Source organism: Lissotriton vulgaris, chromosome 2_1, assembly GCF_964263255.1.
Source record: "Lissotriton vulgaris chromosome 2_1, aLisVul1.2, whole genome shotgun sequence".
NCBI classification, from domain to species: Eukaryota; Metazoa; Chordata; class Amphibia; order Caudata; family Salamandridae; genus Lissotriton; species Lissotriton vulgaris.
In genome coordinates, this window is record NC_141687.1 from 308,180,498 (window position 1) to 308,198,755 (window position 18,258).

The following is an 18,258-nucleotide window of genomic DNA, read 5'->3' on the forward strand; positions in this document are numbered from 1 at the left end:
ATGTAAATCAGTCTTGACCCTGTGCCTCATGGGAACAGTCCAGCCCGTACTGCCAAGCCAGGTTTTCCCTGAACCGGAAACAAGCCTCCTGGGTCTGGTTTCTGGGTAACACCCTCCATCAGCCAGGCTAGCTTGAATCCAGTGGCAAAGTGAGCAAGGGACTGGGCATACCCTGCCAACTTAAGGCCAACAAAGCAATCACAAGGAGATGATGGCCGGAGTGCTGAAACTTTTCAGACACCCCAGTCAAAGATCTGGGTTGAATTCATCATCGTTCTTTAGCTCACTTCACCACGTCAGTTATGACCTAACTATGTGCAAATCAGTCTTGACCCTGAGCCTCATGGGAACAGTCCAGCCTGAACTGCCAAGCCAGGTCTTCCCTGAACTGGAAACAAGCATCCTGGGACCGGTTTCTGTGTAACACCCTTTATTAGCCAGGTTAGCTTGAATCCCTGTGCCTCATGGGAACAGTTCAGGCCGAACTTCCATGGCAAAGTGGAACTGGATTCAAGCTAGCCTGGCTGATAAAGGGTGTTGCCCTGAAACCGGTCCCAGGAAGCTTGTTTCCGGTTCAGGGAAAACCTGGCTTGGCAGTTCGGGCTGGCCTGTTCCCATGAGTTCCTATCAGACTCTGTGCAATTCGATCTCTAGTATGTTGCGTCGACGTTTTGACTGTTGGTGATGCGCCTAAATACGTGCACCAAGGGCGGGTCTTCATCAGGACTGGGTAAGATATGGACAGCCTTATATTCTTTAGATGTTATCAGTCCGTTGCCCGTCAGCCGACTGGACACCCTGGAGGGGGGGGGGGGGGGGGGGGGGGGGTTAACTGCGCCTGTACTTGTTTTTCAATAACAGTGGGTACTGAAGTTGGGCGCCTTGGCAATTGCTCGAATGCTGGATAGGAGCGACCGTCTCCTGGGATTCTGCTTCACAAATGACATTCGTGAAGCAGAATCCCAGGAGACGGTCGCTCCTGATGAACACCCGCCACTTGATGCATGTATTCAGTGCATCACCAACAGGGTCGAAACGTCGACGCAACATACTAGAGATCGAATTGCACAAAGTCGGATAGGAAGTAAAGGAAACACTTTGCCTAAGTAGACTATTGTATTGACATTCGACAACCCCGAATATTTGTAATTTGTATGTAATTTTGTTTCAGTATAATCTGTGTTAGTCTTTCAATTTCACTGTGTATAGCACCGTGTGTATTTTATGTTTGTTTTTGAACAGTACAATCAATAATTGAAATGTTTAAACATTGGGAAAGTGGTTCAGTAAATAATTACTCTCTCATTCATTTGGGATCAGTGTCTAATGATTTATACTATTACGTATGTACCCCACCAGGGACACACAAGTTTGAGAACAGGTTGAAATACCGTGTTGAAGTATACTTTTCCTCCCGACAGAACCATTATTGTTTGTCTAATTACCCGCCCAGGTTCTGAGGGTTACCCCATTATTTCTAACTGTTCCCATGAGGCACATGGTCAAGACTGATTTGCATATAGCTGGGATTGATCTGAGGTGGCGAAGTCAGCTAAAGAATGATAATGGATTCAAACCAGATCTGTGACTGGAGGTAAGTGTCTGAAAAGTTTCAGCGCTCCGTCCATCTCCTTGTGCTTGCAATACAACAATGGACACACCTTTCCACTTAGCTACGTAACAAGCTCTAATTGTTGGGTGCCTTGCTTCTCTTAGAATGTTCAGACACTCCAGAGACAACTTTAAGTTTCCAAACTCTATGACTTCAGAATTCAAATTCTGAGGTTGAGTGGTTTGGGGTTGGGATGCTTGACCCTGCATTTGTGAGTGAGGAGGTCTGGGATGTTGGGGAGCTTATCGTAAGGTACAAGGGACAGCTCCAGAAGTGTTGTGTACCAGGGTTGCCATGCCCAAGTGGGTGCAACTAGGATCATCTTGAGAAATGTCTGAGTTTCCTGGCAAGGTAAAAAATGACAGAGGCGGAAAAACAAAAGCAAGTATCCCTGACCACTTCATTTATAGTGCTTTGCACATGGACTGTGGAAGGAGATATCTGTAGGAGATTTGGTTTTTTGTGCTTTCTGCAGAGGTACATGTCCAGCATCCCCCATCACTGGAAGAAGCGATGAAGGACTCTGGGATAGAGTTCCCATTCGTGGACTTGTTGTTCAACCTGCTTAGCAGGTCTGCCACAAATTGTCAACCCCTAGGAGATATTCTGCCAGAAGGTGTGTATGATGGCGAAGGGCCGAATACCAAATCTCCTGCGCTAAGCAAGACAACTGTATATAATGTGTTTGCCCCTTGTTTTCTGGATGTAATGCATTGTAGTCACGTTGGCTGACAAACGTTTGTTTGAGTAACATTGTTGATGAAGGCTTTTAGGGCAAACTGAATTGATAGGAATTCTAGCACATTGATGTGCAGGTTTGCTGGTGACCAGTTCACAAGCCCTGGACCATTACGTCCTCCATACGAGCTCGTCATCCTATTCGATACCACTTCAACTTGAAGAACATAGGCAAGATTGCCGCCGGGTAGGAGCTCTGTCCAAAAGCTCCCGGCTAGGGAATTCCTCTAGTCATAATTCCGGGGAATTTACTAATTTTTCGGACCCATACTCATCCTGGGACCCATGGACAGCTGGCCAGGGATTGCTCCACACCGAAGAGGATTTTGTTTGACCGGTCACTGCACACACCGTGTTTCCTGGACCGACTGGGGCTAGTGGGCATTGCATAGTCTCCTTTGCAAATCTCCTGGTGGGCGCAGGGTTCTCTTCCCCGTCCCCTGCCCTTCCGACCCCTGGCTGCTCCTCCCTTCCCGATGTTTCCCGGTGCAGCGCCCGTGGAGCAAATCCCGGAGTGGCCGAGGCCTTGGTTGGGTTGCCGTCGCAGTTGTGGGGGGATGGGCAGACAGATCTCCCCGCCGGCAGTCACCTGCCTTCCGGGCACTACTTTCGTTGTTTGGCTTCCCTCAAAGCCTCCTGGGACGTCCCACGGCACCGTCTGGGACTTCTACTAAGACGTACCACGCAATTGTAGCGCTACAGACAGATCAGCAATGAGAATTTCAACGATGCTGCCGCACTAGACCCCGGAGCCGGTTTTACGAGGGATTTGGACCCCATGACCACGATCTTGTTTTCCACGACGAGTAACAAGGGAGCGAGCCCTCCGGTCACCGTGGCTGCCGCTCCTCTTCGAGGTGGCTGCCAGGGTCTGGATTCAGATTTCCCCCGTCTCTACAGTAGGTCGGGTCGGGATGCTACTACCGGACTTCGACGACCCGAGAGACAGTGGTTCGAGTGATATCGTTTTCTAACAGCCTTCCTTCCTATCGATACTGCGCCTGCCTACCCCAACCAGTCCTGCTCCTTGAGGCTGGTTTTTCTTCACGGACCTTCTTTGGCTTGCACTTTGTTGATTTTGGGGGTCTGCCATTTTTTGCCGAGGCTGTTGGTGACTAACTCTGGGCCCACCATCTTGATTGCCTTGAACGACTCCTGGATCACTGCTTGCTGCCAGTCCACGCCTCTGGTCGCCTACCTGTCCATTGCCCCTGGCTGGCCCCCTCTCGACGCGCTCTCCCACCCAGACATTAATGGCCACTAATGAGGCTCCCTTTTTTCACCCTCTCCATGTGGTCCCCCCACATTGCCGAGATGTGTGGATGCTTGATCCTAGATTTTTATGATCCACAGTGTTTCAGCACTGAAATCTAGGATGAAATTCCAAGTTTAATCTTTGAAATATCAAATCTCAATATTATGGACTATCTGTTATTTTGATATCGTCTAATTTGTCATTTTCACTTTTTTTTCTGGTGTATTCATTCAAAACAATTTCAGTTTTTTTGTTTTTTATTGAGATATTGGTCCACTTGTTATGTTATTCTATTTGCGATGTTTTGAATATGGGATTCCTAAATCTCAGACGTATGAGTATGCGTGCATACATGCTTGATTGTTTGAATGACTCATGTGTGTGGAGTGGGATGTGCTTTATATTTCTTATTTACTGTCTATTTATTAAAAATCATGAATTTAATATAAATACATTTTGATATGTTTTTGATGCCCTAATTGTGGTATGCATTTGTTAGTTGGCCAGCTTCGTAGGAGTCTTTAAAATGGCGATGTATTGCGCATTTTGACCTACACAGGTAGAGAATTTTAGTTTGAGTAAGTTGCATATTACCCCTGTTTTTCTCTACCTCCATCATACCCAAGGCCCCCTTTGTCAGAGTAGTTCAAGTTTGCCCTTGAGTCGGATTGGGATCGATTCTGGTATCATCCTCTCTCGAATCAGAGGCGCTCTCCATGTCGACGGGAACCCGTAGCCAGTGGTGCACCAAGGCTGCGGTGGGAAAGTGGTGGGGGTAAGTGTTTTATGTACACAAAGGTCTGGTGTGCCTGGGTACTCACAGCCCTTGGAGTAGTCTTAGCTTTGGGACAGAGTCCCATGTTCATGGGTGCCTCAAGTATTTCCACAGCTGGAGGTGATGGTTCATCCTGGCCCTCCTCCTCACACTAATCAAAGTCATCGGATGGTACGAAGTATGGACTGCACAAAATGACACCACCGTCTTCCTCACTGACAGTGCCGACCTGTTATTCTTCCTCTGCAGAGAATTCTGTCTCTGCCATCATCTTCAGTGAGCAAGTCGTTAGTCGCAAACGTTTTTTTGTTCTTGAATAAGTTGTAGGTTGTGCAATCCTGTTCGTTATGCTCCAACGACAAGCAAAGGTTGCAGACGTCGTGTTAATTCAAGTATGCATACTTTGCCATGCTCCATGGACACTTTCAGAAATCCATTTCTCTTACCTTCCAACTCCCAGAGCAGAGTATTTTCAGTGGCACCGAGTGAGGGAGACGCACAAGGCAGCCGCCTCGGTAGACGGTACAGCGAAGGTCGTCGGATACAAATCCGATGGTCGATGAAGTTGATGGAGAACAGAAACACGCGATTGTCATGGAGAAATTGTTCCTAGTCCGTTTCGGGTCAAAAAGTCATGAGGGCGCCAAAGTTGCATGGAGCACCAGCATTATCCATCTGAAGCCGATGTTAGAAAACAAAATCAATCTAACAATGGGGCTGTTGAACATGAGCATTCACTTGAAGAGTAGTCACAATGTCACATCACCAACAAAACACTTATTCAAGAAAAACAAGTCAGGGCCCAACACTAGATAAACAGGAGTGTGCATAGAATGCATATCTGCAGCCAACAAATGCTACACATACAGAAAGTATTGTGAAGAACAAGCTCATGAAGACACAGAATGAGTGATAAGATGAGCACCAATTCATTGCTAACAGAACAGTTCCAGTCTTGAACCACAGCTTTGCAGGTGTTTTTGTTGTAAATAGACAGCAGGAGAAGCAGCTTATGATGTAGGGGCAAGCTGTCCACATTTTAAAGCACCAGCAACTAAATCCATCTTTATTTGATAGTTCGAGAGATTTGGACAATCAACCAACATCCAAATTAACAGAGACAATAGCAGTGAAAAAAATACAGATTTATTTGTAAATAATTTTATTGGTTTGAATTTGAACCATCAAGTCCGCTTCGCAAATAAAGCTGTAATAACATATATAAAGTGCTCTCTCTAATTGTGCGTCTAGGCAAAGTGCTTCAGAATGCCTCATTATGGAAAATGTATAAACTGCAGTTTCTTTTGATTGAAATGTTAACTGACGCTTTTATGACTGTGGAAAGTTCATCTACTTTCAATTAATGATTAACTGCTGCTATAAACGCAAATATTCTACATGTGTTTGACCAGAAGTTCTTCTATTCTGGTTTTGCAAAATGTTTCAGTGGTTTTGGAGATGTATATATAATGAGCGCCCCTTTCCTCTAGGGGCATGTTTTCTTTTGAAGAAGGGACTGGCATATAATGGCGATTTAGGTATACTATTCTGGGGTACTACATTGCAAACAGCAAAATGGATTCAAGTGAGCAAGGATCCAAGCCACTTTGGAAACAGAGGTAGATCAAAGTGACATACAGGTGCGCTACTGTCAAAAGGGCAGTCCTAAATAGTAATTTTACTGTCCGTGCGGGAATGAGGGGGGTAGAGGGTTCGTGAGCAATATTTTAAAGCAGCAGGATTACATACTGATGCACAAGTAGAAACAAAAAGTGATTCTGTACCCGCTTTTTTGGCAAATTGTGGGGAACACACAAAAAACATACAACATAGGACTGTGCACCCTGATCGTGGCCCAGTTCTCCACTTGCCTGCTTTGGGGTTTTCAGCCTGAAGAATGTGGCGAAATGGACAAATCAAGACCAGAACAATAGAAGCAGAAAAGGTACAGGTGAGGCCACAGAGAAATTGGGGTTGCCCTAACACAGGAGTTAAGCCAGGCAAGACAAAACAAGTGTGTCAAAATGCACGCTTTCTATCACATGCATGCAGCTGTGGGAGAGGAGTTGGTGATGAGACTGGTAAGAAGACCCGGGGTATTAAATTACCTCAGTGATAGAGGACTTTAACTATGATTTATGTTATGTCAAAATGTTGAAGTTACAGCATACTCAACCCAATACACTACTGACTAGTATGCCTGTCAATACCTAATTATGTTTTCTTCTAAAACCATACACAGCTCAGAGAACATATAAAATTATATGGTGCTTGAAATGTAATATACAAACCAAAATTATCATGTAGATTTCGGTACGATTTTAAAATGCAGAAAGTTATAATTAGAGAGATTGGTTTTGCTCAAGCTACTATGTTAAATAATGCATTCTTATCAAGATCATTAGCGTTCAAATAAGGTTTGAGTTGTATACTAAGTTTTCCACTTTAATACTGTTCTTGATTAGTTCTTGTACTGCCTCCTCACCACCAAAATGAACTTTTCAATTCAATGATCCACAAGAGCAGAGGATTGTAGGGACACAGTCATTTGGCTGCACTCCTCAAAATATGACACGTTACTCGCATATTCTATCGACCTGCCCATAGAAGTTCCAAGGAACATCAAGAAGGCTCACAATCCTCTTTCTGAAGTCCGGATTTTCATCTTTTCAATGGGTTTCGATTTGAAGTTGGTTCTGGTTTTCATCCAGCTTACCCTTGTTGGTTTGCATCACATCACTGTCATTTAGCCATTGCCAGTTAAGGTAAGTCTTATCAACAGCCCTACAAGCAACACTAAAACAGCAGCAACCAGAGCAACACTTCTACGAAGAAGGAGGGCTTGCACAGATAACACTTCCCCAACAGTTGTCACAGCACAAGGAGGGCTTTCTTCTAGAAGGCACTGGTCATCAGTGTGGCTATCAATCAGGAAAGTCTCATCATCTTCAATTTCCACTGCAGAAGAAAATGTGTACAATTATGAACAGACAAAATGACACCATCTGTAATCTCAAGATTTTGAATCCAATCAGAGATACTAAATTGCAGGGATTAAGCATATACTAATGTTTGTTTGTGAAAATGAAAAGGTTACAGTCATTAAATAGATTCTGATTGATACTTTGCATGTTGTTGAAGTTTGAAGTAGTCAATTCTTTATTTATGTTTTGGAACTCATAAGAGATCCACATGCAAGAAATACAACATACATTTATGCATACACAGACTTTGTATAATACAGGAAAAAAAGAGCAAATACAGACAAACATTTGATTGCTAAGCCCTCTAATAGATATCTAAAGAACATTTAAAAAAGTTAAATATATTAAAGCAGAACATTTCATTCGGCGGATTGTACAAAGCATTTAAGAAAGAGCTCGCCGTCATGAGACCCAATTTTAAACATATATGTCTAAACCACTTTCTACGTGATATCCGCAAGGCGGGGCATATAAAGAGGACATGTACAATATCCTGGGTGGACATATTACAAAGATGACAAATTGCAGGGGACCCATACCATCTAGATGTTAGGTTATTTAGAGGGAGGAGGTCCTGCCTCAAGAGAAACCAAAAACGCCGTACACCGTGAGGTATGTTCCAGGAAACATACGGTTGCATTTTCTTATATAGGCAGGAATCAATAAATGGAGAGGCCTTTTTTTGCAAGAATTGCCTCACTGTCTAGGCTGAAACTCAATTTCCAAGTGGCCAGTTTTAAAACAGCCTTCAGCTGGTCAGGGGACAATGTAAATAAAGTTACTTCGTCTAATTGCAGGTATTCAACCACCTTTCTAAAATTCCTCACAATTCTAGAGTGTTCTTTCAAGGATCCCAACAATTCTTTTTTCATAAGACTTCGCATGGTCCTGGATCCCCCCACGACACCCAGTGAACAATCCCTGCTAAAGCCTGCACCCAACTACTGCGGATTCCAAACTCTAATCCAAGGGCAGCCACTGTACAGGCGGTATTTACTGAGGCTAATTGTCGGAGGATTTTCCCTCTAGAGTATGCAGAAAAATCCATTGCCCCAAATCAATTAGTTCAACACCGTAGAGTAGGGATGCAGAAATCTTTGGGCGAAAAACCTCTAGCGAAATGTCCTTTTCCCGTTGCGCTAGAAAAGGCACTCTGACTTTTACCTTGAGCCAGAGCCTTTCGAGAATTGTTAGCAATATGATCCTTATCGCTCAAATTGGCAGATATTATCTTCCCTAAAAACACATAGGAATTCACCACCTCCAATCTATGTCCTCCCACCGTCCACTTAAAATTCTCATATTATGTCTTTCTCCTACCAGCCATACACATGATTTTACTTTTGGATACGTTTATTTTCAGGTGATGGTGTTCTGCATAGCCGTGAAGTGCTTGTAGACGGTTATTCAAGCCTTTCGGTGTTAAATCCAATATCAGGATGTCATCCGCATATAACATACAATCGGAGAGCCCCCTAATACTGGGGCATTACCATCACTTGAAGACAGAAACGAAGATAAATCAGAAATGTATAGGGAGAATAGTAGTGGCACTAATAAACATCCTTGTTTCAATCCATTTGCAGTAGGTATCGCCTGGGATAGCCCTTTATCGCCACCCATTAAAAACCTGCACCAGGTATCAGAATGGAGATCTCCAAGTCCAAAAGCAGTGAGAGCATTCCAAAGGAGGATAGCTTCCTCCACAGCAGGGGGCGATCGACTTCGTCGAATGCTGTGGAGAAATCTATAAACGCAGCATAAACTCTTCCGCCTCGGACCCCTATGTATTTATCCGAAATTATCTGTAAGGTGGATAAATTATCCATTATGCTGTGTCTCTTGAGGAAACCCGTCTGCTCCAATGGCAGTAACTGACCCCCATCTACCCAGTCAGAAATTAGTGTTAAAAGACATTTCGCAAATACTTTCCCTATAGCGTCAAGCAAAGCTATTTGTCGATAATTTTGGGGCGCATTCCTATCCCCCTTCTTGAACAGGGGTACCAATATACTCCCCCCTCCAAGAAGGGAGAACAGTTCTATTTCGAAAGCAAAATCTATATACTGGAAATAAGATTTTGCTCCATGATTCGGCATCCTGTTTTAGCACCGAAACTGGGAGCTCATCAGGGCCCAAGGCGCCAGAAGAGCGCAAATCCTTTATAGCTGATTCAATGATCTTTACGGCCCAACATCGCCCAACCTTCTGTCATCCTCAGCAGGCCCATTACCAGCATATAATTGCGCAACATAACCCACCCAATCTTTCTCGGCAATAGGGGGAGGAAGGGACCTGGTTCTTGTTCCACAACCCTCACCTATGAGAGACCAACATAGTCTTACATTCCCTCTATTTACAGCCTCCCTTAACTTTATCCATAAGGAATCTTCCCTCTCTTTTTTAATTTTTAACTTTACTCTACTTCTCCTTCTTCTTAGTAGGGTTATATTACGAGACCTTTCTATGGACCTATTCAAGTATTGTTCCCTAACCAGTGTGTTTATTTCTTTATTAAGCAAGCCTAGGGAACTGGGGACAGGAATCGTATTTCTGTGCGAATTAGATTTTCTTGCGACCAGGACTACCTCCCTCATAAACCCCGCAAAATACAATATTTCCTATCCTTTCCGCCTAGGGAGTTCTTTTACAGTTTTTTCCAGTACAGTAGACACACCCCTTAGGGCCCTTGTGTTCCAGAAACATCTCCCTGTTTTAAAAACCAAAACTAACCAGGTTACCATCTAGCGACCATGGATCCGTTTTAGGTGGATTTATATTAACAGTTAAAGTTATCACATTGTGATCGCTGTTTAGGGTTTTGGTGACTATCAGATCTTTTAGAAGATAGAAAGAATCATTATCCACAGCCACTTAGTCCAGAATGGACTCACTCTGATTTGAAGTAGTCACAGTTGCCAGATTAATTCCAGAAACCTGCAATGCTTTTGCCAAGCCAGCAAGCAGGAGGAACTTACTGCAACTTTTACATTTAAGAAGGAAGCTAGTTTCCTCAGGTATTTAGATACTTCTCAATAGAGAAGGGCCAAAAACATCCCCAGCTAAGCGAAGAAATGAGCATTAGGATAGAAAGATTATGCATAGGAAAACAAGCACCCATCAGAAGAACAAGTTACGTACCTATGGTAATGGTCTTTCTGGTACATACCTTATTTAACCTCAGATTCCCCATTTAAGAACACTCCCAGGCGCCAGACTAGGTACGGAAAGTTTTCTCCAACAATACTCCTCTGCACCAGTTAGGTTATTCTGTATGGCTACATACCACTCTGGAAGTGACTGTCAGGATTGAACGATAAGGACTCTGATCGGCATCAGCGTAAGCCAAGAACTACAGTACCCAGCATGCTTGAGATGTTTGTTGCGTGCTTGACGTGAAGCGCGCAAAACTTTCAGGAAGTAAAAGCGTCTCCCGAGGAAATGGCGGGGCCGATAATTCTTGGAGTGCTCAGAGGCTGTGAGTTGTACTTTTACTGTATACCAGTAAGACCGTTTGTTTGTTTAAGGAGCAGAGATCGGAGAACCCCTTACTGGATTGGGTTATTGGATCAATGTGTACTTGAGGTAACAAAGCTCCGTGTGCATGGTTTTCCCTGTTTGTGTTCTTTCGGCTGAAGGAACGGGTTCATAACGATTCCCCGTGGGTGGAAACCGGTCGACTTGAGGTTTCTTTACGGGGAATGAATTGGTGTCTATTGCAGAGGAAATAATAACTAAAGACACACGAGTGCAACTGTGAAGTGAATAATATATATTGGTCGGGGATTCGGCCAGCGTTATATTTTCCGCAAACAAGAATAACTTTGGACTCACTGTAAGGTGTTATATTTCAAGTCATTTTGGAGCTGTAGACATTAAGCAAGTGATATTAATAACTGATTAATACTTGCCTGCTGTGCTTATTTTTCCTTTACACTATTTGATGCACATCTTTATTCACAAGTACAGGAGTGTTGAACTGGGGGAGATACAGAGGGATTTATCGACCTTCAAGCTGTGAACCTTTGTATATATAGGTATGTTGTGTGTGCTTTGATAGGACAGACAGTACTCACAGTATAGGAGTTCTATTACATATTGTGTGTTCTTTATTTACAGTCGATGAATCATTGGTCTCACCTCATTCTAATCCCCTGATTTACAGTATTCATCTTTTTCTTTACAGGTAGGGAATAGGAGAACTTTAGGGTTGGCTAGATGTATTCTTTAGTGGTGTAAGACTAATTATCACATAACAACAGGGTGTAATGTGTTAGTTCTTGTCGTTTCAGGTCTCCTTCCCTGCCGTCCCCTTCCTTTCCTTCCCTCGTGCGATTATCCTAACAGTCTGTGTTTCATCTCCAGACTCTTGGGGACGTCGTGAGGGGGACGGTATATGTACTTCAGCACAACCCCGAAGGAAATAGAAGGTGGAGTCTGACAGTGACAGAGCGAGCTGCAGAGAAGCGCCACCCTTGTGAGCAGATAAGTTTCTTCTTTTTTTTTAAAATCTTTCCTCGCCCACTGTGGGTATCAGTGTGCTGATTCCCAATTTGGGACCTTTTTAGTTATTAAAGAGGTCCCTCCACGGAACGTGGCAGTGGGAGTCAATGCAGAATCTATGGTTAGACAGAGTGCACACCAGAAGGAGTTACAGAAGGTAACTAACTTGTCCTTTTGATGGCTATTTCTAACCACATATTCCTCAAATTACAATAGATACCAAAGCAGTACGTCTCCAGATAGGCGGGTGTGTGGAGTGGACTCAGACCAAAAAGTCTTGCAGGATCATGCAGGCAAAATGTCCTTCCCTCTGGACCTGGCTATCAATACAGTAGTAGTTTGGGAATGTATGTAACACCATCCACATTTTAGCCTGGCAGAACTCAAGTACAGGCTGTCTGTATACCTTTGCAGTGGTAGTAGCTTTAGGCCTGATGGAATGAGCTCTAAGGCCTTCTGGTGGCTGATTCTTAATCAGTTCATAGCAGCTCATAGCTCTTCTGCACAGCTTTCACTTCTGTGCACCGGAGAAACCTACAAACAGCTGATCAGCTACAAGTTATTTGGTATGATCAATATAAAGGCATACGCTCTTTTAGGGTCCAGCTAATGAAGGCCCTCTTCCTCTTTTGAAAGGAGAGGCGACAAAGAACACAGTGTGGAGGGAAGTCCCGACTTTAGGCAGGAAGGCCCCAGAGGTCTCAGCCAAAGTTCAGGGAAGAAGACCACCCGAGTCCAGTTTATCTGGGAATAATGTGGTGTAGGGCGGTTGCGCTGATAGGGCCTGAAGTTTACTCATGTTGCAAGCTGAAGTAATCACAATAAGGAACACAGTCTTTAAAGCCAGAAGACGCAGGAAGCAGCTATGCACCAACTTGAACGGCGTACGCATGAGAAACATTAAGATCAAATTAAGGGCTCACAAGAAATTGCTGATTCATGGCCCCCCCTCAAATAAATGGATGTGTATAACTAAGGGCAAACTAAAGCAGTTGGGTGGCAATTGCCACAGGTGAAGGGGACTGAGAGGACTGCTGTAGAGCTGGGAAAGACTGCCTTTGCCTAAACCTCAGCCCCTGGAGAGACCTCTGAACGTTTGAAGGAACTGCTTGGTAGGGATGAGCAGACTCAGGAAGCATGATGTGGCTGGACTTTCTTTTCAACACCCCAAGGCAGAATAGGTTTTTCCAACAAAACATGAGAGGTTTGTACATGGCTGGAAAAACCTGTGGACACATTGATGCATGTCAAAGAATGTCAATATTTGTGCCAATAGCCATTCCCAGGCGATGAGTAGCATCTCAGCCAGCGCAAATCACATATTTGGCGGCATCTTGTCCACCACAAATTATCTGAGCCAGAGAGGACCTAAGGTCTCCAAGTACTGCAGGCAAGATCTCCCTGTCCCAAAGGACATGTGTGTAGCGACCCAATAAACAAACATTAACCAATCACAACGGAAGGCTTGCTAAGGAGAACTTAGGTTTGTCAAATGTCGCAATACTCTTGGACTCCCACGCCAGAGGAGTAGTGGGGAACAAACAAGGGTTTATCTTACATGTTAAAGTTTCAACAACAACGTTCTCTGGTGTAGGATCTTAAGTAAGAAAATCAGGGTCACCAGGAGCTGGTCTGTGGTGCCTGGCCACCTGCCTATTAAATGTTTGGTAGGCGCAAGGCTTTGACCAAGTGGCCATCAACATCAAGTTATGGGGGAGGGACTTGTTAAATAGAAGCAAGGGCTGGCCCAAGATTAAAAATGTCATTAAGGATGTTTATTTTGGAATTGTATGAAGGCACCTTCAAATTGAGGACCTCAGATGCCTTTCAGCCTAATACTGAAAAAGATGCACTTTTTTCCATTGATGATCCTGGTGGCGTGTGAGACCGTGTTTCAGGTACGGTATTAAGCCACTGGCCTCTAGTATGCAAGCACATTTAAAAGTTGTCATCTATATAGTAATGAGGGAGAAAACAACTCCCACCCCTCCAACATCATTACCCCATCTAGGGTGTCCCTTGTTTAGATTATGTAGATAGAAGAGCCTCTGCTGGTGGGTGAGGAATGGCAATCCGTGATTAAAGAAGGAGGATGGTGCAAGACACCATCGTAAAAGACAATATTAGACACTGCCTACATGTAAGTGAAAAGCTGTGAGAAGAAACCCCGCAAGCTAAGCGTAGACCATTCTCAAGTGCAACAAGGGAAGAGTATCTTAAGAGACAGAAGTAGACTGTTATTACGATGCAGAACAACAGACAGAATAAATACACTACCAGTTAGTCTAGCAAGAATGGAGCACAGAGAAAGCAATAGTCCACCGCAGGACGGTATGAAAAGACTGGCACTACCCTTATTGTATTGTAATTGCATTTATATAGCGCTTACTACCCCATACGAGGCGTCAAAGCGCTTTTTCGGAGAGCTACTCCGGGACCCATAGAGGATTAGTGTTGAATTAGTGTAGTGAAAGATGCAAGTACATTTTAAGTGGTGGATAAGTTAGTCAGTTATTTGGATTTGGAATGATAGCAGAAGGATAGAGGAGGACAAAGGATTGTATTTATATAGCGCTTGTTGACGCACGCTATTCAGGAAGCCTACAAAGGATTAGTGGTGAATTAATATGGTGAAATATGAAGTAATTTCAGTGGTGGATATTAGTCAGTTACTTGGAGTGAGAAGGATAGCGGAGGGATAACAGGGGAAGAAAGATTTGCATTCATATAGCACTTGTTACCCCTGATGGGTGTTGAATCGCTTTTCTGGTGAGTAGCACGTCACTCCGGAACCCATAAAGGATTACTGTTGAAAATTAGTATAGTAATTGGAGTAGTGGATATATTATTCAGTTATTTGGGTAGTATATTAGCATAGTTTAATATGGGATTTGAGAAGTGAACATGTTAGCCTGTTAATTTCGATTTAAAAGGATAGTGGAGGGATAAATATTTTTTTTCTTCTTTTTTTAGGTCTTAGTAATAGGAGGAGGCTTTAGATGATTAAAAAGGAGTTTTGGAGGGGAGGACTCAGGACTCAGCGGAAAGATTTTAGAAAAGTTTTTTTAGGTTTGATACAAGGAGGGGTAGAGTAGGAGAGAGTCTAGAAAGGGTTATTTTGGCAATCATAGTAGTGGTTTGGGATAAAGGAGACAGTGGATGTAGAGGATATATTGATAGATGTATAGGATGAATGATAGGGTAGTGCATTGGAAGGAGTAGTAGTAGAAGAAGTTTGAGATGAGTCAGAAGGTTGGGCTAGAAGATATATTGAGCGAAGTATAGGCTGAGAAATAGGGTAGTGCATTGGAAATGCTAAATTAGAAGAAAGTGATAAATATGTAGATCCATAATTACATTGAAAGTATACGTGTTGCAAGAGTTACAAAGTGTGGGGGTGTGCAGAGTATGTGTTGAGCGTTAGTGTTATTATAGTAGAGATCAGCAATAGATCCAACTCATAGCAAGCGGTGGGCGGGTTAGAAGCCCACACGTTTTTGGAATTTCTCACAGCTACCTAGTACAGTACATATTGTTTTATTAATTTATTTTTTTGAAAACCTTTATTGTGCAGATAGTAGCATACAAATACGGGCCTACAACCAATTAGGCCGGCCACGAAACAATCTGAAAAGCACATGAATCAACAAAGGGGTTTCACAGCAGTCACCCAGTATATTGCAAACAAGTAGTTCAATCGTAGAGGAGCTGAGTGTGACCGCCGGATGCAGGATCAAAGAAGGTTAATTTTATAATAGAAATTATAGCAGGATCAGTTGCAGTTTAATCATCTGAGTTCCCATAGCGGGCCACGAATCAAGCATCAAAACATTAAGGCATAACTAAAAACGGTTATCATCAATAGTCAACAGCAATCAGAATATAGATGCCATATTTCCAATCAGAACCCATTGTAGCCCGCCACGTGCCCACCGACCACCAAATTATTATACTGGTACATAACTGAGGAACCATAACGGCAAAAGGAGTTACAGTCATTATCTATACTGACCCAGAAGATAAGAAAAAGGAGGGAGCACTAAAAAGGAAGAAAAGAAGGAACGCTGTGCTGCTGCACGCGCCCCCACAGCGATAAGGGCAAGCAAAGTGACTGAGGACCACGTTGTAGGGGGCGGGGCGTGCAAGTCAGGATATATGTGCAATCAATATCGTATAAAGTAATAGTAGCTCACCCCCCACCCCCACAAGCAATCACACCATGAGAAACACGCACAGCCACGGCGTCCTAAGAAAAGGACACAAAAGAGCCGTAGAAACTAAAAAACGGTCAGAAAGAGACCCCAACCCACCCACCCCACCCTGCACCCCTGCAGAAGGCTACGGCTTACCCCCCCAGCAGCCTGCCTGTCGCCCTAAATAGGAGACCTGAAATATAGGAAAAGTTAGAGAGAGGGAAAGGAAACAAAAGAGACAAAAAGGAAAAAGAACCAGGGGGAGAGGAGCCATCAATCGAACAATTCGGCCCCTACCCCCCGCCTTCACACACATTAATGCAACGCCAAAACGAAATCGACATAGTCTCGGGTATCATAAACCTTCTAAGGAATCGTCCATATTATCGTGGTTGAGGGCACTCCTCATCTCCATCCGGCAACCATTAGTCCTCCGGGTCCAGAACCGGCTCATCCCTGTCCTTTCTTAACCATCGCTACCATACGTGGTAGAGTAGTGGGCAGCAAACAAATCAAAGTGGAGAGGCCGTATGGTCGAAACAGGACAGACCAAGGGTGCAAACCAGAGGGCTCTGGCAACCAGCGGCCAAGCAAGGACTTTTTGCGGCAGTCTAGACTTTTCAACAACGACAACGGGAACAACAAACAGTGTGGGTGCAGTCTCACCGCCCAGGAAAGTAGAGTCGTCCCCGCAGGATAACAATGGTATCTCTTCGGGGCAGTTCGAATCGGCAATCTACGTTGTTCCCCGATCAGTCGAGCAGGAACGGGCCCCGGCGCGGCGCCCACGCCCGCGCCTGCCACAATCAAGGCGACCCTGGGATCCGGGGCCGCCGGTGTACAGTCCCGCCAATGCACAGCGGCAGCACTCCTCACAGCATCAGAGGGGGACGAAACAGCACACACTCGGAGTCGAGCCGCGTCCATGAGGGACGGCCCGACAGCAATGGCGGCCGTCCTTCTATCCAGCACAAGGGCGTCGAGGGCCAGGGTCGCGCGTAGAGTCTTTAAGGCGTCAAGAACATCACCAAGCGTGGGCTCACGCTCACACGACCAGGCCCCCGTACAATTCAGCGACACAAATTCGCCGCCCTGGTTCAGTACGTGACTCAGGGCGCCGGCCGCCATCTTGCAGATTCAGCTGCGTCCTCGTGCGCCTCAACTTCTGGAGCGGGCTCTCAAGCAAGGCCACCACGGGAGCCTCCTCGAGCCCCAGGAATGGCAATCTGGGTGCAGAAAGGAGAGCCACCAAAGGGGGGACCGCCACCGCCCCGCGGGCGCCACACGCCGACTCTGGGAGCAGGGCTTCAAGATGGCCGGACAAGGCAACAAAGGGGGGTGCCTCCTACACGGTCTTCCCCCGTCCACGGCGTGTCGCACCTCACCCCGGGGCCCTCCGGCCGCTGGACCGAGCCCGATCCGTTGCCATCGGCATAACCGCACAACGGCCTCTCCCAGCCGACCTCTCCTCTCCACCAGGGGCCGCCGTCGACACCATCTCGCCGGCTGACCTCCACAGGCAAGTCCCCGGTCTCTACGCCGCGGAGGCCCCAGACCAAGCAGGGGTATAACTTCGGATCCGCAGCTCGCAGGAGCCCCCGGGACAGATGGTAAGTACAAGCTTTCCTTCGTCTTTCCGTATCTTCCCGAGTATGTTGTCTCGGGGCAGGATGCATGTCAGGATATATGTGTTGGGCAGGAAGGCTAGCGGAGCCGAGCTACATTGCGGCCATCACGGTCGCGAGCTTGGCTCCTCCTACAGTCCATATTGTTATTTACATATGGCCAATATTACCGAATGGTCATCAATCAAAATGACCAACAAAATAATATTTCTTCCATTTTCCTTCTGTAGTGCAAACCGGGTAAAGGCGCCCACTAGAAATCTACCCTACCCTAAGCGCCCTGCTGCCCGGAGATACTTTAAGAGCCTGATTACGCCTGTCACTAGTGTGCCCCATCAGCCACTGGGGAAGAACTATGAATCCCTCCCCCTCCTTGCCTGCCGGAACAGGAATACAGCACAAGGGTTGTGAGGGGGGACACAAAGCAAGGCCTCGACTTTCTCTTGGTAGCTTTGTTTTGTTACCGCACTTCCTCACCTCTTGACTCCCTGCTTCATTACATACTCCTTCCTGCACAATTCCCAGCAACTCCAGGGTCAGGTAGCTGCCGGGCCTAGCACGCCATACCCACCA

General features: G+C 45.2%; 1 protein-coding gene across 1 annotated transcript in view; it reads right to left on the bottom strand.

Annotated features, from left to right (window-relative positions):
* Nucleotides 1–5,525: 5,525 nt before the first annotated feature.
* Nucleotides 5,526–18,258, bottom strand: part of LOC147730242 (multidrug and toxin extrusion protein 2-like) — an 832,471-nt gene continuing 819,738 nt past the window's right edge. The window contains exon 17 of the mRNA XM_086955003.1: nt 5,526–7,338. Within this exon, the coding sequence (XP_086811129.1) occupies nt 7,127–7,338 (212 nt within the window). The 3' untranslated portion in view covers nt 5,526–7,126. The remainder of the gene's footprint in view (nt 7,339–18,258) is intronic.